The sequence below is a fragment of the Gymnoscopelus braueri genome, assembly GCF_963280865.1.
Source record: "Gymnoscopelus braueri genome assembly, chromosome: 24".
NCBI classification, from domain to species: Eukaryota; Metazoa; Chordata; class Actinopteri; order Myctophiformes; family Myctophidae; genus Gymnoscopelus; species Gymnoscopelus braueri.
This window is the reverse complement of record NC_137626.1, coordinates 34,644,832-34,667,686: the sequence shown is the minus strand read 5'-3', so window position 1 is coordinate 34,667,686 and position 22,855 is coordinate 34,644,832. Positions and strand designations below refer to the sequence as shown.

The 22,855-nt window shown below is 40.3% G+C and overlaps 1 protein-coding gene across 1 annotated transcript in view; it reads left to right on the top strand.

Annotated features, from left to right (window-relative positions):
* LOC308080130 (NACHT, LRR and PYD domains-containing protein 3-like) overlaps window positions 1-22,855 on the top strand; it is a 31,839-nt gene that overhangs the window by 4,615 nt on the left and 4,369 nt on the right. Inside the window, exons 2-7 of the mRNA XM_080421890.1 lie at window positions 6,728-8,522; window positions 8,620-8,790; window positions 9,237-9,410; window positions 9,701-9,871; window positions 10,375-10,548; window positions 12,130-12,176. Of these exons, the coding sequence (XP_080278016.1) occupies window positions 6,728-8,522; window positions 8,620-8,790; window positions 9,237-9,410; window positions 9,701-9,871; window positions 10,375-10,548; window positions 12,130-12,176 (2,532 nt within the window). The remainder of the gene's footprint in view (window positions 1-6,727; window positions 8,523-8,619; window positions 8,791-9,236; window positions 9,411-9,700; window positions 9,872-10,374; window positions 10,549-12,129; window positions 12,177-22,855) is intronic.

Here is a 22,855-nt window from a genome sequence, read left to right as displayed (position 1 = left end):
TTTATTTGTTTGAATAAAACCAATGACTAAAACTAGACTAAAACCATTTGAGTTTTCGTTGACTAAAACTAGACTAAAACCATTTTGAGTTTTCGTCGACTAAAACTAGACTAAAACCATTTTGAGTTTTCGTCGACTAAAACTAGACTAAAACCATTTTGAGTTTTCGTCGACTAAAACTAGACTAATAGTTGGGTCATCTGTGGCACTTCCGTGACCGTGGAGAGCGAAGGTCCGTTTCTCAATGGATTTGTCATCTAGGAGGGTTATTAAACAAATTTAGCCGGGGTGACTTTTTTAAAACGGCTGGGAAATTTTGTGAGAGACCAAAATCCAAAATGGCTGCCGTGAAAATGAACTTTTTAATGGTTTGACCTGCAATGATGCACAATACATGGTTTCAGAGCTTATTTTGGTCAAGGAATACATATATGGTGTTTATATAATGATTTGACCTATTGTCGACCTTCAAATGCAAGATGGCTGCCAATTATGAGCTCCAAAAGGGCTTATTTTTCAAAATCGTCACAGAGCCTTCATATTAGGCTCAAATGAAAGCTCTGCTCATGATGAGTTGAGTTATCCATCTGTGAAAGTCGGAGATCACCCTTGTTTGCTTCAGCAGGGTGAGTTATTGGCCCCAGATGCAGTTTTCACAAGGTTGTCTGACTGTGCTTTGTCTGACCTCTCACCCTAGACCTGTCCGGTTTGGTAAAACCTGCTAGGAGTTTCCTCCTACTGGCGTAGCTCGCAGGGTTCACTGAGGTACTCAAGCTCCCTTACCACGACAAGGTGAACAGTCAAAAGGGAGTATTTTTTATATTGATGTATTTTTTGTTTTTTTCTCAGAAATACTAAAAGATAATAAATGAGTCAAATGAAAATAAAGCGATGGGGAAACGAAAAACATGACTGGTACCGTACATTAGCATAACTATGGTGCTTCAACAAATAGCATTCCAAAATAATAACTGATCAACGGGCAGATTTGGAGGCAACAGCGTCTCCCTCTGGCTGACACAGCAACCATGTAAAGTCAAACTGAAAATATAATTATTAGAATAAAACACACTAATGTTCACATCACAATATTATAGAAATAAAGGAAATAAGGGTGGAGAGAAAAGGCTGGTAGAAAACACAAAATACAGAGTAGGGATGGATATAAAGTAAGCTAAGCAGACGATATAACGTAACAACTTGTTGTTGATGGTTGATGAGAACCGGAGACAGAATCACTATTCTTCATCAGAATCTGTTGATTCTCCAAACTGACTCCATTCGTCATCACTGCTACTCTCATCTGAGCAGTCATGAGATGTGAGCTGCTGGGGCAAGGGGGGGAGGGTATGGCGCACTGGCCGGCACTTCCCATTCACTAGTTTCCAGCCGTAACCAATGGGGGAAGGATGTTCTTGAAGGTTGTAATGGAGCTAGCAATATGTAATGTAGTTTGTCCTTTCCACATGAAGATCCAAGGTGTCCTCATCAGGTGGGAGACGAATCGTACACTTCTTCTTCAATTTGTGCCACTTGGAAGCTCTGGCCTAGCCACACGTAACATCTGCACTCTCTGCGTAAACAATTGAGAGGACAAATGCATTCATATCTGCTCTCACTTCATCTTTCAACTCCAGACTCCCACCCACTCGTCCCAGGAGCTCTCTTGCCTCAGGAACTACCATCACCTTCTTCAACACCTTCTTCTTTCCATGCCCAATGAAGCCTGAGGTGTGGTCACTGCCAGTGATCACATGGAGAGGTATGATGATGTCTGCAACCTCTTCAGAGAGCATGGCACTGCAGTTGATAAGGCGGAGAGCAGCATTGTATCTGCCTCTGGATGTTTGAAGACATAGTCTCCTTTAGCCACGCCAGTGCTGAGGATGGTTGACACTTCTCCCTCACAGTATATGATATCACCCTGCACCTGACCAACTTGTGTTTTCAGCTCTTCTTTCACAAGTTTCTGCAGTCTGACCTTGTTTCCTGAGTTGACCATGAGTTCACTGAATTCAGCAGCACCTGGGAACCTGTCTTGGGGTTTAGGGAAGACATTTGGGACCTGTCGATGTTTTGCTGCCCGACGATCATGCTCATCATCCTTGATGCTGAAGGGAAGGTCATACTTGTCGTTGATGAGAATGATGAGGTAAGCATTGGCATGGCGTGAGAAGATAATTGCGCAGATTTTATGCAGGTAGTCAATCCAACAGTACTCTGAACCATCCCGCTTCCTAGCCTCTCTGTCCTCAGGTGTGGGGGTGGCAAGCCGCCATATCATACCCATGTCTACAAGGCTCACAAGGTTCTGTGGTTTCTCAGGAACTGGTTCTAGGGTGAAAACCTCTAACATCTTGCTCTTCACAGTCTTGCGCATTGACCCATCCACATTGAAGAGTGAAAGGCACTCCTCTGTCACTCTTCTCTCAAGGGCTGATTCAAGTTGTATCATACCAGATCCCTCTGCTAGGTCCACCAGGGCCACAAGTCCTGATCTCTCCATATGGGCCACCTGCATAAGAGCACCAGAAGGTGTGCAGATCTTTTCACTTGCAAAATTCAGTCTCTTATTCCTGTGGATGGTTGCAGTAAGAGGCTTGATCTTGGTGAACACCCGCTCTTGCAGAAAAGTCTCGACCTGCGCTTGGCCATCTGGAATTGCAGTCATAAGGTCATGCAGTAACTCTGGTGAGGCAACCAGGCCAGACTGTAGTGACCTCAGTGTAGCTGAGATGTCAAATGGGTCAGCTTCAAAATCCCTCATGCATGCCTGCAGGTCCTGAACTGCTTGCTCATCCTTCTTCATCCTCGCTGGCTGGCATTCGACATGCTTCCTGTGACGACGCTGGCACTGGAGGCCCCGCTTCACAGTAGACTTCACCCTTGCAACGTTGTTTGCGTTCCTTGTTGTCGAGAACAGTTGTTTCTCATTCTGTAAAAGCTGAGTCCATCCTTGCTTTAGCTTTGAGTTCAGATTCATAGTTGTTTCTATCCATATATCGAGGGGCTGGCAGGAGTAGGGTAGCCCTGTCATCGACTGGGTAAAGTGATCGTTGAAGAACTCCATTTGCTCATCTGACAGTGAAGAGAGCATTGCCCAGTAGTCTGGCAACCACCTCCCATAGTCATGGTTGTCGTATGCCATCAGTCATATTCTCAGTAGCCTACCCTATTTAATGGGAATCCGCAAATCAGCAACTGCTGTTTACACACAAACATTGACTTTATTGACCTCAGAGATTACTTCTGTGTACTTATACTGTATATTATTCAACTCATCATGAGCAGAGCTATCATTTGAGCCTAATATGAAGGCGCTCTTGAAAAAAACTCCCTTTTGGAGCTCATAATTGGCAGCCATCTTGCATTTGAAGGTCGACAATAGGTCAAATCATTATATAAACACCATATATGTATTCCTTGACCTAAATAAGCTCTGAAACCATGTATTGTGCATCATTGTAGGTCAAACCATTAAAATGTTCATTTTCACGGCAGCCATTTTGGATTTTGTTCTCTCACAAATTTTCCCCTCCGTTTTAAAAAAGACACCCCGGCTACATTTGTTTAATAACCCTCCTAGATGACAAATCCATTGAGAAACGGACCTTCGCTCTCCACGGTCACGGAAGTGCCACAGATGACCCAACTATAAGACTAAGACTAAATCTAAAATGCCTGCCAAAACCAACACTGATACAAGCAGAAAGCTGCTTCGCCATGTTTTTCAGAATTCATGTTTGGCACCTCGAGGAGGCCAGCACTAGATTAACTATTTGGTCTGCATTTGCCATTGTCCCACCATACATCTACCGAAACAGGAAGGAATTGGTAAAGTAGTAAAGCCATCTTCTTCCTTGATTTGAATGGTTGCCTGGGCCAAGTGTGACATTGACGAGCAGTTAGATACCCCACCTTGTGCTGAAAAGTTTAGAGTAAAGAAATGCTGTGCATAATGCTCCATGCAAGAGAGAAGTAGCACAAGGCACGCCTTACCATAGGAAAATAATGATTTTGTTGATGCCCCCCTAATGCATGCTTTATGTTTAACCTCACTAGAGGCAGGGTTAAAGATGGTTGTCTGTCCAATACTTTATTCCTAAATAACTATCTAAAACAGTACTGGCTGGATTGCCATGGGATTGTCTGTGAACCTTCAGGAACTACAGAGGATGGCTCCTACTGATAACTGATAACTTGAATTATATGGCCTTTCATATAGCGGCGTCATAAGGACAAAATGTCCACTTGCACTCAAACTCCTACACAACATATCTCTACCATTACTTTAACCCTTCCATTGTGTTAGGGTCTTTTATGACCCGTTTTCAAGTTTGAATAGGTAAAAAGTACCCTTTACATTTCTTTATTGGAACGAGGCTTCATGATATCCTCATAAATAGCCATTTTAATGCAACAACATTATTTATCATCATTTTAATTAATTCTGATGGTCTCAAAAAAAAAAAGATGACACTTGTGGTGTTAGGGTCCGAAATGACCCGGCAAAGAAGTGTGGCTCAATTCCCCCCCAAATTGTCAATATTCAATGTTTACATGTTTGAGAGTGAGAGAGACTTGTCCTCAATTAGCATTTGCTATCAGGAGTGAAAAATAAATGACTTTTTACCTTCTATGGTATTCGGGTCATTTCGGACCCTAACACCACTAGTGTCACAATTTTTTATAATTTTTAACATGTTTTTAAAGTTAAAAAACGAAAACAAGTATTTTTATTTTTTATTCTTTTTGGAAGTGTGTTCTAATTATTATTCTTAATTATTCTATTATAGCTAGATAACATCATTATCCATTGCCTTCATTATAGGAAATGTAATGAGTGAATTTTAACATTTTTATAATAGAAAACGAGATATATTGAAAGATGAAACCCTAGCCCTAACCCAACATAATATTTTAAAACACATGGATATGAATGCATTACAAGTCAGCTATGAGGTGGGAGATTTTTAAAAAATGAAAATACGTATTTTTTTTAGTATTTTGGGCTGATTTAAATCACGGGTCAAATTTGACCCGCTAACACCACAAGTGGATGCAGTTTTCTAACACAATGCAAGGGTTGGTGGTGCCATGGTTTTGCACTTTTTCAGTTTTTCATGTGTCTATGAGGTTGACAGAACTTCATTAAGCCCCCTGGTGGTGTTTTTATGGTGTTTTATGTCTTCTCTGACTATTTTGAGTTTCTACCTGGAGGCTGAAACCTTGAGGGTCAAACGTGCCAATAGAAAAACAGCCCTTTAGTGACATAGTAAAATTATACCCTCCCCCTCATTATCATAACACAACAGGTGTGGGCATGAGGAGGAGGAGGGACTAGGACAGGTGGGTGGTGCTAAGGTGGTGGAGGAGGTGCTAAGGTGAGAACCAGGTATACTTAATGAACTGGAGGCGTGTCCACATAAAAACGTAACTTTAACAATTTATGTACACTTTTTTGAAAAAATCTTCCTCCTAGTATAACCATAATACCTGATGATTATGTTTTAGGGGGGGGGGGGGAATCACTGAAAATCACGGCACCCCGTCTTTTATATTTTGCCATGCAATTTGCTATGGGCCTTCATTCTGCCGAGATGATTGATTTTGGTGATCCAATAGTCTTTCTTCCAGCACCACCATTAGAACAAAATGTGCACATGCACACAAGATTTATCAAGATCTAATGTCACAAAACTAGCCAAGTACATTCATGTTAGACAGAAGATGGCCAGTGTTCTTGGTTCTAGTGACAAATTACGTCAAAATGTTCCTTTGCGCACACAATATTTCAAAATCTAATTGAAATCGAATGCAATCAACAAGAATGATGTCATCCTGCAACATAATGACCCAGCACAACAAAAAGATGGCTATCATGTTTACACAACCTCTCATTTGAGGACCACAGTGACCAAGCACAGCAAAACTCTGACAATAACACATACATCAGGTCAGGTTATTTTTTTCTTTCCTGCATTATTTTATCTGGGAGAGTCATTTTTTTCTTAAATCACATCAGCTGATCATGTAAAGTTAGTCTTTCATACGATTGTGCAGTAATGTAACAAGATCAATACCTTGCTTCTTACGTCATGTCAAGTCAAAAATGCTACATTTCTCAATTACCATCTGGTTGATGTGTTTGGTCTCATTTACATTAAAGTTGCTGTAGACAATATTCAGTGCCCAAAATTGCGGCACTATACTTCACATCACAACCCATCAAGATTTCCTTATTTCCCTGAGTTATGTCTGTGAGGCAGCACTCATGCCGTTTCCACCATTGTAACACAGTGCCTGCCTCCCAATTGTCTGTTTAGGGAAAACACCTACCTTACCCAACGAAAACAGAAACAACACAAATAAGGTCAAACTAAATTACTCAAATGATTATTACACATTCATAATATTATTTTAGGAATGCTTATATTCTGCATCTTTTACATGAAAAATTATCGAAATCATCTTTAGCATCTCATTTAGCGGCCGTAGCTTAGTGGGTAGAGGGGCTGCCTGGGTAACAGAAGGCATCAGGTTTGATTTCCAGCCCTGGCAATTTATTGAGGTGTCCTTGAGCAAGACACTTAACCCCTAACTGTTTCCCCCTCCGCCCCATGTCTGACAAATAAAACAGACTTTCCCCTGCGGGAACAACATAGGTCTAAGCTAATGCTAAGTATTATTATTATAGGTGTTTTCCTTTCTTTTTCTTTTTTTTTAGAAACCCTTGCTGCTGTCAGTCAACGACAACTCAAGTCTAATCTCAGGAAGAAGTGTGAGTGTTTATCTGAGTGGATTGCAAAAGAGGGAAAGCAAAAAACACCTCTGAATCAGATCTTCACAGAGCTCTACATCACAGAGGGAGGGAGTGGAGAGGTCAATAAAGAACATGAGGTCAGGCAGATTGAAACAGCATCCAATAAACCAGCTAGACCAGAAACTACAATAAAATCTGAAGATATCTTTAAACCTTTACCTGGTACACATGAACCTGTCAGAACAGTAATGACGAAGGGAGTGGCTGGCATTGGTAAAACAGTCCTAACTCAGAAGTGCGCTCTGGACTGGGCAGAAGACAAAGCCAATCAGAACATCACCTTCATGTTTCTATTAGCTTTCCGAGAGCTGAATTTGGTGAAGAAGAATTACAGCTTGGTGGGACTTCTTCAACATTTTTTTGGTGGAAACAAGGAAGCAGACATCTCCAGCTTAAAGGGGTCCCGAGTTGCGTTCATCTTGGATGGATTAGATGAGTTTCGGATTCATCTAGACTTCAAGAACAATGAAATCTTGACTGATGTCACAAAACCAACTTCAGTGGACGTGCTGCTGACAAATCTCATCAAAGGGAACCTGCTTCCCTCTGCTCACATCTGGATAACCTCACGACCTGCAGCAGCCGATCAGATCCCTTCTGATTATGTTGACAGGGTGACAGAGGTGAGAGGGTTCACTGATCCCCAGAAGGAGGAGTACTTCATGAAGAGATTCAGTGATGAGAACCAGGCCATGGCATTCATCTCACACATCAAGACATCACGGAGCCTCCACATCATGTGTCACATTCCAGTGTTCTGTTGGATCACTGCTGCAGTTCTGGAGGACATTTTGAGAACAGAGGAGAAAGGACTGCTGCCAAAGACCCTGACTGCGATGTACCTCCACTTCATGGTGGTTCAGTCCAAACAGAAGAATGTCAAGTATCATGGTGGTGCTCAGGCAAATTCTGATGGGAATAGTGAGGCCATTCTGTCTTTGGGGAAATTGGCTTTTGAACAGCTGGAGAAAGGTAACTTGATCTTCTATGAAGCAGACCTGAAAGAGTGTGGCATTGATATCAGAGATGCCTCAGTGTACTCAGGAGTGTTCACTCAAGTCTTTAAAGAGGAGTGTAGGTTGTACGAAGACAAGGTGTTCTGCTTTGTTCATCTGAGCGTTCAGGAATTTCTCGCTGCTCTTTATGTCTTTCACTCCTTCGTCAACGCTGGTGTCAACGTACTGTCAGAACAACAAAAAACCTCCAAGTGGTCCAAGCTGTTTGGAGACAAACCTAAGTTAGATGACTTATACCAGAGTGCTGTAGACAAGGCCTTACAAAGTCCAAATGGACACCTGGACTTGTTCCTCCGTTTCCTGCTGGGCCTCTCAGTGGACACCAACCAGACACTCCTGGGAAGACTGCTGAAACAGACAGGAAATACGTTCCAGACCAATCATAAAACAATCAACTACATCAAGGAGAAGATCAGAGACAATCCCTCTCCAGAGAAAAGCATCAATCTGTTCCACGGTCTGAATGAACTGAATGATCATTCTTTAGAGGAGGACATCCAACAGTACCTGACCTCAGGAAGTCTCTCCACAGACAAGCTCTCTCCTGCTCAGTGGTCAGCTCTGGTCTTCATGTTGCTTTCTTCAGAAAAGGAGCTGGACATGTTTGACCTTAAGAAATACTGTGCTTCAGAGGAGGCTCTTCTGAGGCTGCTACCAGTGCTCAAGGCCTCCAACAGAGCCATGTAGGTGCACTGATAACTTGACACATTTAATATATTATGTGATATTTATTTTACAGAAAATAATATACAAAACATATTGTCACTAATACTTCTTCAGGCTGAGTGGCTGTAACCTTTCAGAGGGATGCTGTAAGGAGTTGTCATCCGTTCTCAGCTCCAACTCTAGCCTGAGAGAGTTGGATCTAAGTAACAATGACATACACGATTCAGGAGTAGATCTGTTGTCTGCTGTACTGGGAAGTCCAGACTGTACACTGGAAACTCTGAGGTAAGTATTCCTGAAACTGTGTTGAACAGGTGAATATTTAAAACAAGCATGTGAAGTTTATATTCTGAGAAGAAGTCAAAAACATTTTAACAGACAAAAAAACGTTCTATATTTAATGCAAGACAATTTGCAAAAAAATTCACTCTGTGTGTGTGTGTGCGTGTGCGTGTGCGTGTGTGCGTGTGTGTGTGTGTGTGTGTGTGTGTGTGTGTGTGTGTGTGTGTGCCCTTGTAATGTATTTTATAAATGTATAAATGTGAAGTTTATTCTGAGAAGTAGAATATATGTTTAACAGACAAAATAACTTTCTTAATTTAATGCAAGACAATTTGCAAAACTTTTCTGTGTGTGTGTGTGTGTGTGTGTGTGTGTGTGTGTGTGTGTGTGTGTGTGTGTGTGTGTGTGTGTGTGTGTGTGCATTTGTGCATTTGTGCGCATGTCTGTAGGTTGTCAGGTTGTCTGGTCACAGAGAAGGGCTTTTCTTCTCTGGCCTCAGCTCTGAAGTCAAACCCCTTCCACTTGAGAGTGTTGGACATGAGCTTTAATCATCCAGGAGACTTAGGCGTGGCCCAGTTGTCTGCTGTTATGAAGGATCCACACAGTAGACTGGACACTCTTAGGTATTAGAGACTTGATTTGTGTGTGAATGTCCCCATCTCTTTGTGAATCTTTGATCTGAACTGGCCTTTAGGCTGTCATTACAGTAAAGAGCTGACCCTGTAATATAAAACATTATCAAGATATGTTTGTCTCTCATGCTTATTATTTTCAATATAACTTATGATGAGATATTTCTCCGTGGAAGGATGTTTATACCACTGAACTTATACAGCTGTGAGTTAATATATGATGTGCTATTTATTTTACAGAAAATAATATAAAAAACATATTATCACTAATACTTCTTTAGGCTGAGTGGCTGTAACCTTTCAGAGGGATGCTGTAAGGAGTTGTCATCCGTTCTCAGTTCCAACTCTAGTCTGAGAGAGTTGGACCTATGTAACAATGACATACACGATTCAGGAGTAGATCTGTTGTCTGCTGGACTGGGAAGTCCAGACTGTACACTGGAAACTCTGAGGTAAGTATTCCTGAAACTGTGTTGAACAGGTGAATATTTAAAACAAGCATGTGAAGTTTATATTCTGAGAAGAAGACAAAACATTTTAACAGACAAAAAACTGTTCTATATTTAATGCAAGACAATTTGCAAAAAAAATTACTCTGTGTGTGTGTGTGCGTGTGCGTGTGCGTGTGCGTGTGCGTGTGCGTGTGCGTGTCTGTGTGTGTGTGTGTGTGTGTGTGTGTGTGTGTGTGTGTGTGTGTGTGCCCTTGTAATGTATTTTATAAATGTATAAATGTGAAGTTTATTCTGAGAAGTAGAATATATGTTTAACAGACAAAATAACTTTCTTAATTTAATGCAAGACAATTTGCAAAACTTTTCTGTGTGTGTGTGTGTGTGTGTGTGTGTGTGTGTGTGTGTGTGTGTGTGTGTGTGTGTGTGTGTGTGTGTGTGTGTGTGTGTGTGTGTGTGTGTGTGCTTGTGTGCTTGTGTGTGTGCATTTGTGCGCATGTCTGTAGGTTGTCTGGTTGTCTGGTCACAGAGAAAGGCTTTTCTTCTCTGGCCTCAGCTCTGAAGTCAAACCCCTCCCACTTGAGAGTGTTGGACATGACATACAATCATCCAGGAGACGTAGGCGTGGCCCAGATGTCTGCTGTTAGGAAGGATCCACACAGTAGACTGGACACTCTTAGGTATTATAGACTTGATCTGTGTGTGAATGTCCCCATCTCTTTGTGAATCTTTGATTCTGAACTGGCCTTTAGGCTGTCATTACAGTAAAGACCTGATTTATTAATATAAAACATTATCAAGATATGTTTGTCTCTCATGCTTATTATTTTCAATATAACTTATGATGAGATATTTTTCCGTGGGAGAATGTTTACACCACTGAACTTATACAGCTGTGAGTTAATGAATGACTATAAAAGAACATCACAGCCACAGTGTTTTTTGTTAAAAAAAATCCCACAGTTGTGGTAGATTCATTCTTAATAAAATAATTAAATGCCTTCACATGAAATAAGTTCCCACTTAGAAATAGAATATTGTGTAAAAGTTTACGCAATACATTTGATTAAAAACTAGATGCATTAAAATGGATTTAAAAGAAGACAGATTTAGTTCTCCTCATTTCTATGGACAGATTGAGCTATAATGGAGAGCACATTTTTGGAACGCAAGTTATTTCCATTTGTGTTCAACAAGTAGGTTTCCTACCCGACCACATGACCTATTTTTTTAAACTTTTTTGTTACTTTATTTGTTTATTTGGACAGGACAGAGCATATTAATGGACGTCACATGGAAGTAAATACACCGGATTTAGCAAAGATGCTAATTTTCATCCGCAGTCCTCACACAAAACATAAAATCAGAAAACAGACAGACAAACGGTGGAATACATTTACATAGGGAACACAGCGTAAAAATAAACCTAAAACATGATCACAAATGGTTGCAGCTTTGGTTTTCAAGCAACCATCTTTTCAGATTGAATTTAAAAGATGGAAATGTAGCACAATCCCTTATACGCAGAGGAAGGCTTCAATAGAAGAGTAAGGAGACCACCTCCAACCACCACAGTGTTAGTTATATTGAATTATTATTATTATTAGTAATAATTATTATTAATATACTCTACCATGCACAGGGAAGCATTGGTCCTGGGACGCGGTAACACACCGTGAGCAGGAGCACGCACACACGTCGATTTAAAACAACCCTTAATTCACGCCTCAACAAAGTTTACACAGGCTCCCGACTGCCGGGTGTTACACCAGCATGAATTAACATAGCGACGTGCGTGTGACGTCTTTAAAATAGCCACTGACAAAATCACCAATACAACACTGACCATACAGATTGGTCAATATATCATTTTGTTCACGAACATAAGTTGCGGATAGACGTTTTAAGGGATGGATGAGTATGCATAGTGTACATCAAATATATAGCCTACTCCACAAAACCAGGAAGTAAGCAAACCATACATCCACACAACTCATTGAGCCACACATTTAGCAACCTTTTAATACGTGGGCCTATTCAAATCACATCATGTCAGTACACTGAACATTAGACAATATGTGCTGTCACCCATGGCCTTGATGTCACTTTGTCCCAATGTGATCTACTAGGTTTAGATTAGGGAATCATTTTGTCACTCATACTGTAATACTGTACTGTATTGTTTAATTGTGTAAATGCATTGAAATGCATTGTTTCTATTAGAATGTGCAAGTCTGACTTTGTCATTCCTCCACCCCCAGTCTCGACCATGGTGGAGAATGCAGGCTGAAACCAGGCTTGAGAAAGTGTAAGTGTGTATTATTTTGTTATCATGAAATCAAAGCAGCACACATCCAGCTATTTAGATGAACAGCTCACAAACAAAACAACATGTGATATTCACTCATTCACATCCTACTCTGAATGAAGATGATAACCATAATGTGTAGGCTCATACAGTTAATGCTAGAGAGGCCCCTCAACATTTGATTCCAATTTGGGGTTGTTGAATGTTGTGTTCATGATATTTAGTGTTTCTTGTTTGTTTATAGTTTTTTACCCTAACAAAAAAAAAGCCACATATGTAATTAAAAGTCAGTTACAGGCAAACCTTCATTGTACACATTGTCATATTGTACCTAATTTAGTATAGATTGGTAAAGGGGGTTGGGGTCATGTTTCTGCAACACTGTTATTTATCACATGTATGGCGCCCTCTATGGGTCTAAGTGAAATAGCTTTTTTTGTTGCACTGTGTAGAGGCCCCCCAATATGTGATTCACATGTGAAGTTGATCAGACGATGCATTCATGTAAAGTAGGCCTTTCCCGTAAACTTGGAAGCCAAATGTAGTCTATTGGTGTGTAATATCAGAAATCAATATGATTCTTGCTTATCACATGCTCCAGCCTATATAGATAATATGTTGTGATTTTTGTTCAGTTCTGAACAAAACCTGTAGGAGTAGTAGCAAAAAGTTTAAATAAATGGTGTAAGATGTAGACAGGTGAAAGGTCAGGCAAAAATGTAAGGTGGGGGCAGGGCCATCCGCTCTCTACATATATTATAACTCTATGAGTTACGCTAGTGACGTGAGATCTATGTTTGAGTCTTTGGTCTGAATGGTTGTGGCTTTGCAGGAACTAGCAGTGAATGACGCTTCAGTGAGCTCCATGCCCGTGCCTGTCTGCTCGTGCACTACGCAGTGCATGTTCAAGTTTTACACACTTGGGTCATGTTTATACATGTCCCGACTGCCTTCTCATTTGAACACTGGAAAATGACCAGGGGATCAGATCAGGACATTGTCCGGTTTTGGCCTTTAATTTAGCATGCAACAGGGAAATATCATTTTCAGATGCTTTCACACATACGTAATAGTCTGATTTGATAAGGTGAGGGGCGGGGTCTGGGTAGTAGACGCACACATTAGCTACTCCCACTTAAATATAACGAGGGAGATGCAAGGATTTGACTTCCTTCCACAGAACATGACAGATACATTGAATTGCTTGACATGTGGTCTCCCGTTGATGCACCCATACAAACTATAAACAAAACATCTTTACTACCATAGTAGGCCTAATGTAGACAACGAGCTACAACCTTCTTTTCATCAAAACGAGCCGTCCTCCGAGCTGGAAAAATAACATTGGTCTCTATGTACAGATGAGTGCGTAGTGCGCTGGGGAGCGCAGGTGTTACTCGTTGTCTAGTTACAGTACTAAAGAAATGTTTTATGTTTTGTTTTGCTTATGAGCCATTTAATGGAAGTTCGATTGGTGAATATTTCCAACTCAAACTCTAATAAAAAGCAGAATGAAACTTGATTTTAGTTAACTACTGTATCTCTCTCCAACACCTCATAGACCAATTATTTGTTTACCAACATTGAAACTGGACGCACAGGTGATTGTTTCATGTAATCAATTCCCAACATATTGTTTTGGGGTGCGCTGGTTTCAGTACATTCAACCTCCTCTTGTGTGTTGGCTAGTGAGGCGCGTCCTAGCGAGACCTGACATAATGGGTTTCATTTGGTGTCGGGCCTGCGCGCGCATACTGGTTCTTATCAGTGTGACGTTGTCTGTTAAGGGGTCTATAAGGAGGGGAAGCTCAACTCGTCGATAATAGAAGTGCCATTGACACGTCCACTCGCTTAATGTAAATTCCCGACATTCATCGCATCATTTTTGAGACGTTTTGGCCTCATGTTGCATGTCCGATTCTACTGAGCTGGAATGTTGTGTTTATACATACAGCCCCTCCGTTTAAAGTATTTACTTGTGTCCACCACTGGCTCTGATGTATGACAGCGAGTCTCTGGTTTGATTCCCGAGCCTGCTTTGCTCTATGTCACTCCTCTACTCTCTGGCTGTTTCCTGTCTCTCTACTGTACTATACAATAAAAACATATAAATACATATATAAATGAATAAATAACACACACACATACACAGTGTATGCATGCATGCATGCATGCATACATACATGCATACATGCATGTGTGTACATACGCGTTTGTGTGTGATCCTTTATGATTTCAGCAGGTGTGTGCAAATTGTGTGTGTGTGTGTGTGTGTGTGTGTGTGTGTGTGTGTGTGTGTGTGTGTGTGTGTGTGTGTGTGTGTGTGTGTTTTCTTGAAATTCTAGCCTGGTAACGGAAAAACTCCCCTCAGCAAAATACATTTATTATTAAGTTGTATTTGTTTGTAAAGTGGTGTTGTATTGTATCTTCTTCTCTCATCAGATATGTGTGAACTCACACTGGATCCAAACACACCAGCCAGCTACCTCTCTCTGTCCACTCGCTTAATGTAAATTCACCGGACAATCATCGCATCCGTTTTGAGCGGTTTAGGCCTCAATCAGACATTAACCCAATGTTAAGTCAAGGGTCCAGCAAGTATGTTGCATGCCTGATTCTACTGAGCTGGAATGTTGCGTTTATACATACAGCCTCTCCATTTAAGGTCTTGTATTACTGAAAACTTCAGTAATACAGTGTAAGAAAGTGACTTGAAAGTGATTGTTACACTGACACACAAACTATTTTCAATTTTTCAGCATGGCTGTTTACCCTCCCTGATTACACTTGTGTGGGCTTCAAATTGACCATGAAATGGCAACATTTTATATGGTAGATTGTTACCCATTATACACACACACTGCCATTATACTAATGTGTCAGTCGTCTTACCATTGAAGATTGTCAATGTAGGCTATTGCATCATCATGATATGGACTCCACTGTTGACTTTTTGTTTTCGATAGTTTGTAAAAGTTCACAAAGACACATTTAGTTTGACTTGACGTCCACCCATCCACTGTGTTTGCATATGATCTGAAACAAGCATGAGCTGTGATTGGCCAGTCGTCGCTTTGACTGGCAGTTCCGCCTTGGTGTGACTTCTACCTTTTTGGTAGGAAGGGGCGTCGCCTTCCTGAGTGAATTCAGCTAATCGTAAGCAGGTAGGGGCGGAGCTAGAATTATTAGCATATCTACAAGCTAACAACACATTGCAGCGTGACATGTTGTGAGCTTGTAGGTCCTGCAGCACAAAACAGTGTGTGTGACTGACGCAGTATGTAAGGGGCGGGCGGTCCCCAGGTGAAACGATCGATAAAGTGAATGTTCTCTTACGTGTTTGACGTTCCTACCTGTGCGACACTAGAGCTCGAATGCCTGGATGAGGCTTATTGTCTCCCCTATACATAGTAATACAGTCAAGCCCCTAGCAGGGACCCCCCTGAGTCTATAAAGTTGTGGAAGGGTGTTTGTTATTGCTTACAAATTGAACTTTATAATTTTGTGGGACATAATATGCTATATAGTTGTTTTTTTAAGTTACATAGTGCCGCTTTAAGCTTGGCCCCCTATTTAATTAATTTAATTGATAGCAGGTGGTCATTTTGGGGGTGAAATGCTAAAAACTTAATGTATACTTCCGTTATTTGAAAATAGCCGATCTACAAGCGGTTTTAAGCTTGTAGATCGGCTATTTTTTAAATAGTCTGTCAAATTTAGAAAAAAATAAAAAATATACTTTGGTACTATAAGTATATTTTGATGCCAATACTTTTGTACTTTTACTCAAGTAAAACCTTTAATGTAGACCTTTTGCTTGGAACAGAGTTTGTTTTATCTTGCAGTAGCTTATTGCTACTTTTACTTAAGTAAAACTGGTAAATGGTCCGGCCGGCCTTGGAATCAAACCAGAGATTTGCTGTCAGGCATTAGAGCCCATGTGGTACACGTCCTAAACACCCACATTATAGTTACTTTTGTTTGTTTGTTTGTTTGTTTTTTTGGGGTGCCGATATCCAAGTGATAAGGGTGCGTACCACATAGCTAGTGGTAAAGAGTAACTAAGTACATTTACATGAGTAGGCCTACTGTACTTGAGTACATATCTGAGGTATTTTTACTTTAGTGGAGTATTTCCAATTTTCAATACTTTCACTTCTACTCCAGTGGTTCTCAACATTTTAAGGAAGTGACCCCCCAAAATAATCATATTGGGGACCCCCCACCCTGACAAGCTTGTAGGAGTTGAGAGTGTTATGAGCTTGAAGATCTGTTATTTTTAATTTACTTTCTTCAGTAAATTGGCAATGTGGAGTTTTTTATAGTATAGTTTGTTGGTTACTTTTCACGCAGTAGCCTAATGGTCTTTTTTCTTTTTTTCTCTCTTCATTTTAGAGGTATTAAAAGTCCTTAACCCATTTAGACCGGGGAAAGAATCTGTGTCATTTTTTGATTTCTTTGGCTATTCAAAAATAGCAGATCTACAAGCTAGTAGCGCGGCACTCGGTGCCGCGCTACGAGCTTGTAGATCTGCAATTGTTTTTAAATCGTGAAAATGTGTGTAAATCTTTGAATATATATATATATTTATTTTTAAAGCAAACATTTGTATCTCCAATATTTGATCTGGGGATTCTACAAATGTCTTCTAAATCCTAACAGTTTTCTGAAACAAACGTATGTTGCTACTGTTACTCAGTGGTGTTTAAAAAAAAATCATGTCAAGGACCCCCAAAATGATATGTATTTGGCCATGGACCCCCATCTAAAAATATTTTGTTCCGGGGACCCCCCAGATTCCAGATGCAAAGATTTGAGTAAAAATAATTCCCTTTAAAAATCCTTTTTCTAAAATAGCGGAGTGCCGCGCTGTGAACTTTTATATCTGCTATTTTCAAATGGCCAAAGTAAAGTATAAAATATGGATAAAGTGGTTACACGGATGCGTTCCCGGTTTGAATGGGTTAAAACTGTCACTTTATAAATGTGCAGATACCCTGTATATAGTTATACTGCATGTTTGTTTGTTTGTTTACTGTTGAGTGAGAAAACAATGTGAAAAATTGTGAGCTTATAGATCTGCTATTTTCACTATTTTAATAATTCAATACAGCACACATCGATATGAAAAAAAAAATGTGTACTTGGTCATCTGTTCTTTTGAGTACTTACTTGTGTCCACCACTGGCTCTAATGTTTGACAGCGAGTCTCCGGTTTGATTCCCGAGCCTGGTGGCTGCTTTGCTGCATGTCACTCCTCTACTCTCTGGCTGTTTCCTGTCTCTCTACTGTACTATAAAATGAAAACATATAAATACATATAAATGAATAAATAACACACACACGCATACACAGGAATCAACACAGTGTGTGCATCATACATGCATGTGTGTACGTGTTTGTGCGTTTGTGTGTGATCCTTTATGATTTCAGCAGGTGTGACCTGTGGTAAGACCTGGAACGCATCTGTGTCATTTTTGGATTTGAGCAAAAAAAAAAAAATATATATACTCACTTTGGCTATTCAAAAATAGCAGATCTACAAGCTCATAGCGCGGCACACAGTTCCGGGCTACAAGCATGTAGATCTGCTATATTTGAAAAATTTTGAAAATGTGTGCAAATTCTCGAATATATTTATTGTTTTAAAGCAAACATTTTTAACTCAAATCTTTGCTTTTGGGGGTCCCTGGAACAAAATATTTTGAGATGGGGGTCCCTGGCCAAATACATGGTTTTGGGGGTCCTTGACATGAAAGTTTGAGCACCACTGATATAGAAACATAAGTTTTTCAGAAAACTGTTAGGATTTAGAAGACATTTTGTATAATCGGCACCTCAGGCCTTAATGGGTTAAGTTGCACATGTGTTGTCTCCTGTTAGTGTTTAATTAATTAGTGTAACTGGTTGCATCTTTGTGATTAGTATTTTTACTAATTTTTAGTACATATAAGTATTTTTACTCAATGTATTTACTTTTGAGTATGATTACTTTTTACCCACTGTAGTGACCTTTTTAGTCACTTTAGTTACTTTTAAGTATTTAAAGTACTTTACTCAAATTGTAGATATGTCTTTTTAGTAGTTGAGTGAGTGTGTTTGTGCGCACACATGCGTGCTTCACACGCACGTGTGCTGAGGCAGCCTGTGTGTGTGCGTCTATATATAGACAGTCTATATTATAGCCGTCTATAACGTAGACGTCTATATATAGACGCATAAAAAACAACTGGCTAAGCCTAGACGTTGAAAAAACGTTCACTTTTAGACCAGTTATAACCCGGTTTTAGACGGAGGTCTAATAGCCGACTCTGGCTCACTGGGCAAGTTCACATTATGCATGATAGATCATATATAGTCTACAATAGTTAGGATATAAATCAACAAATACATTCTACAATAGTTAAGATATAAATCAACAAATACATTCTACAATAGTTAAGATATAAATCAACACATATCCCTGCATGGTCTGTCAGATGTGAAATGAGCTAAGACTAATTAAGACTAATTAAGACTAATTAAGACTAATTAAGACTAATGAAGCAGTTTCACCAAGAGGTTGATGGTCACGTTTCACCCTATACATAACCTTGACCCTAACATTAGTGCTTAGGGTTATAATTATTAAGGGTGTTCATTGTTTTCATCTACAACTTTTTAGCAAAACTGGCAAATCTCTCTGGCAGATCTACAAGCTCACAACGCATTCTGTCATGACGCATTGTGACCTTGTAGATCAGCTCTGTTTGATTATACAAAGTATAAAGTAGTGCTTAAATAGTTAATCTATGTTTTGTATAAATAATATAAATCTACAAAGTCAATTGCAAATAAAGTTTCCAAATAATTGTTGTGGAGTAAAACGTACCAAGTAAAAAGTACCAAGTACAGTACTAGAGTCAATGTACTTAGTTACTTTCCACCACTGGTTCTAGTTATAATGATAAACAGATAAGTTCATTATGAAAACTATATAACAACAAATACGTTCATAATCTCCAACACTTGGATTACACTGTGAGAGTTGTTATGGAGTTTATCCACAAGTTTCCTAGGGCATGGTGAGCATCACTTCCTGTCAATTTGATCACTGAAACCTGATATAAATCGACAGGAAGTGATGCCCACCATGCCCTAGGAAACTTGTGGATACATTATTATTGTTTTGCTGTTTTTAAAGTCGCACTATGCACTTTTGGGTATCAGCTGCCACTGTGGACACAAATAACATGGCAAACGTCTTTGAATTCATTACCCAAGATGCTCTGCATCCCTGCTCAGTCACACTAGTGACGTGCAGGCGCGTATCGTCATTGGGGCCAACGAGGCCATGGCCCGGTCTGTAAACCCAGCTTGTCCCTGTGTAGGGGCAAGATCCGCCAGGGGAAAAAAACTACAAATCAACATTAGCAGCACTCACCCTATTCTGTTGTAGCCGACCACAGAAAGTCGCCTTTGTTTTCAAATGGGGCTCATTTGCATTCGGCCGAATTGTTAATGAGTGGCCATTAAAAAAACAGTTTGGCCGTCAAACCGGTTTCCTGCCAGGTACCGAAATAGCTTCACATTTCATTATTGTTGTGAGTAGCAAAAAGGAAACCTCGGCCGTCCTTCTCTCCATTGCGCAGAGAGGCCACCTCTCTCCATTCAGAAATGGAATAGAAGAAGAACCGTCGTCCTGAAACACCATCGCCCCAGGTCTAAACCGGCGGCCTCGGTCCGCGGGAAAAAATGGGGCAATGTGTCACCGTTAGAATCCACCAAACGCCAATGGTGACGTGAGATCTTTGTTTGAGCCTTTTGTCTGAATGGGCGTGGCTTTGCAGAAACTAGCAGTGAATGACGCTTCGGCGAGCTCCATGCCCGTGCTTGTCTATTCATGCACTGACATAAATGTCACGGCTGAAACCGAGCGTCATTTAAATAACACGCCCTTAAATATTCTCGAAACGCCAGAATACTACCAAATAAAGTATTGGAGTTTCGCCGGCTCGCCTCGCTGACTGTCAAGTCACACACACACACGCACACACACGCCTCTCTCTCTCTCACACACACACATACACACACACGCCCAACTGTGTCTTTCATGTAATCCGTAGCGGTACAATCTTTGTCACGGCTTGTAGCCTACATGAATGACATATTATGATACCAATCACATCGCCATGAATGGGGTTTGTATATTAATTTATTTAACCCATACCGAGCAGTGCACAAGCAGTCATGTATGATATTCCCCGTGAGACTCGGACGGGCGGCAGTGATCCCGTGCTGCCACGTTAATAAGAGATTCGATCGTCGGGTTTATATCCTTAACCCAGCCAGGTTGTGTAGCCTACATAACTCTCTATGACATAACTCCATAACATAGGACAAGCTACTGTAAGTTTGTAGACCTCACTGTCCATGAAAAGATGATCGGGGCTCCCGAAAATGCTCTCGCAGAAGCGCTCGTATATTTTGAAAATAGCAGCTCTAAGCTCACAACGCGTCGGGATGGTACCTGTTGTGAGCTTGTAGATCTGCTATTTTCAAATAGCCAATGCAGCCAGATCTGCAAGCTTAACCGAATGACTGTTAAAGCAGTTTGTTTAAATTACTTTATAAAATGTTATATTTTCACATGTAGATATGTGTAGATATACATTTTGGAGTGGATTATGTGTCCAGATGCCTGTCAGACAGTCAGACAATGCTGCTCCGCAGGTCTAGAACGGGCGCAGCCAAAGTCAAGAACTGCTATCGACCAGACGTGAGATCTCAGCGTACGGTAGGATGAATCCAACGTCAGGATATATTGATAAATGCCGAAAGTTGCTGTGATCTCGTCGTACGCCCATTATTTGGTCTGCGCCGCGTTGATAAATGAAGGCCAATATCTTTTTCAGATGCGTTCACACATGAAGGTAATAGTCTGATTTGATAAGGTGAGGGGCGGGGTCTGGGTTGTAGACGCACACATTAGCTACTCCCACTGAAATATAACGAGGGAGATGCGAGGATTTTACTTTCTTCCACAGAACACATTGACACATTGAATTGCTTGACATGTGGTCTCCTATTGATGCACCCATACAAAACACAAACAAAACATATTTCCTACCATAGTAGAACTAATATAGACAACGAGCTACAACCTACTTTTCATCAAAAAAAAATCTAACAGCTCGGTAGATCGGCTATTTTTGAAAATTTTGTCAATAGAAAAACACAAAATTTGACTTGGTACTGTAAGTATATTTTGTACTTGTACTCAAGTAAAACCTTTATTGTAGACCTTTTGCTTGGAACAGAGTGTGTTTTATCTGGCAGTAGCTTATTAATACTTTTACTTAAAGGACGACTTCACCCATTTTCAACATATCTTCATATAACTGGTCCTCACTAATGCTCATTATAAGATGGCACCGTTTATGTCTCCTCACTCTGTGTCTCAGAGGAGGGCTGTGGACAGTTCAGACACCCGTCTACCTGTGACATCATCAATGGGGAATCCAAGCTAATAGAAACTACAGGCTTTCTATTCCTGGAAAGTTAGCATGTTATAATGGAAGCCATTGTTCTCAGGTTAATACAAATCAAAATAAAACTTTTGAAATATTGAAGAAAAAAATAAACCTTCCTAACGATGATGTCACTGGTACACAGGTTTCTGAAGTGTCCACAGCCCTCCTATGGGACACAGACTGAGTAGATACAAATTACACAATTGTATCAGCACCATTAGTGAGGATCTATTATATGAAGATAGGTTGAAAATGGGTGAAGTCGTCCTTTAAGTAAAACTGGTAAATGGTCCGGCCGGCTTGGGAATCAAACCAGAGTTTTGCTGTCAGGCATTAGATCCCATGTGGTACACGTCCTAAACACCCACATTATAGTTATTTTATTAATATTTTTTTGGGGGTGCCGATATCCAAGTGATAAGGACGTATACCACATAGGTAGTGGTAAAGAGTGGTAAAGCATATTTACATGAGTACTGTACTTGAGTACATATCTGAGGTATTTTTATTTTTACTTCTACTGGTTCTCAACAATTTAAGGCCTCGACCCCCCAAAATAATCATATTGGGGACCCCCCACCCTGACAAGCACTTGTCTTGGAGTTGTAGGAGTTGAGGCATTACATTTTGTTTATCTCTGTTCCACAGATACCTGGGGTATGCCGATATATCGTCCCGCGATATATCGCGATACGTTTTGGTGACGATATCGTTTTCGGGGAAAAAAATATCGTTTTTATTTTTATTTTTTATTTTTTTTACACAATATTTATAATCAGGCATGCAAACAGCCCGAGGTGAAAAGGGTGACAACATGTTGTTTTTTTTCGGGTCAGGTGTCACACTATTGCCCTATTTGAATTCAAAACGGCTATTGTAGCTGAAAAGCTACAAGTTTGCATGTCTGAATAATGCAAAAACAGAATTATTTGTTTGCGTTTTTGCTTTTTTTTCCTCCCCCATATATTTTCATAATAAAAAAGTGCGTATTGTATCGTATCGAAATCGTATCGAAGTTGTGAGCCCAATATCGTATCGTATCGTTTCGTGAAATCGGCACACCCCTAACAGATACATATTGTGAAAATAGCAGATCGAAAGGCTCACAACGCTTCGCGACGCGAGGCGTTGTGAGCTTGTAGATCTGCTATTTTCACAATATTTGCA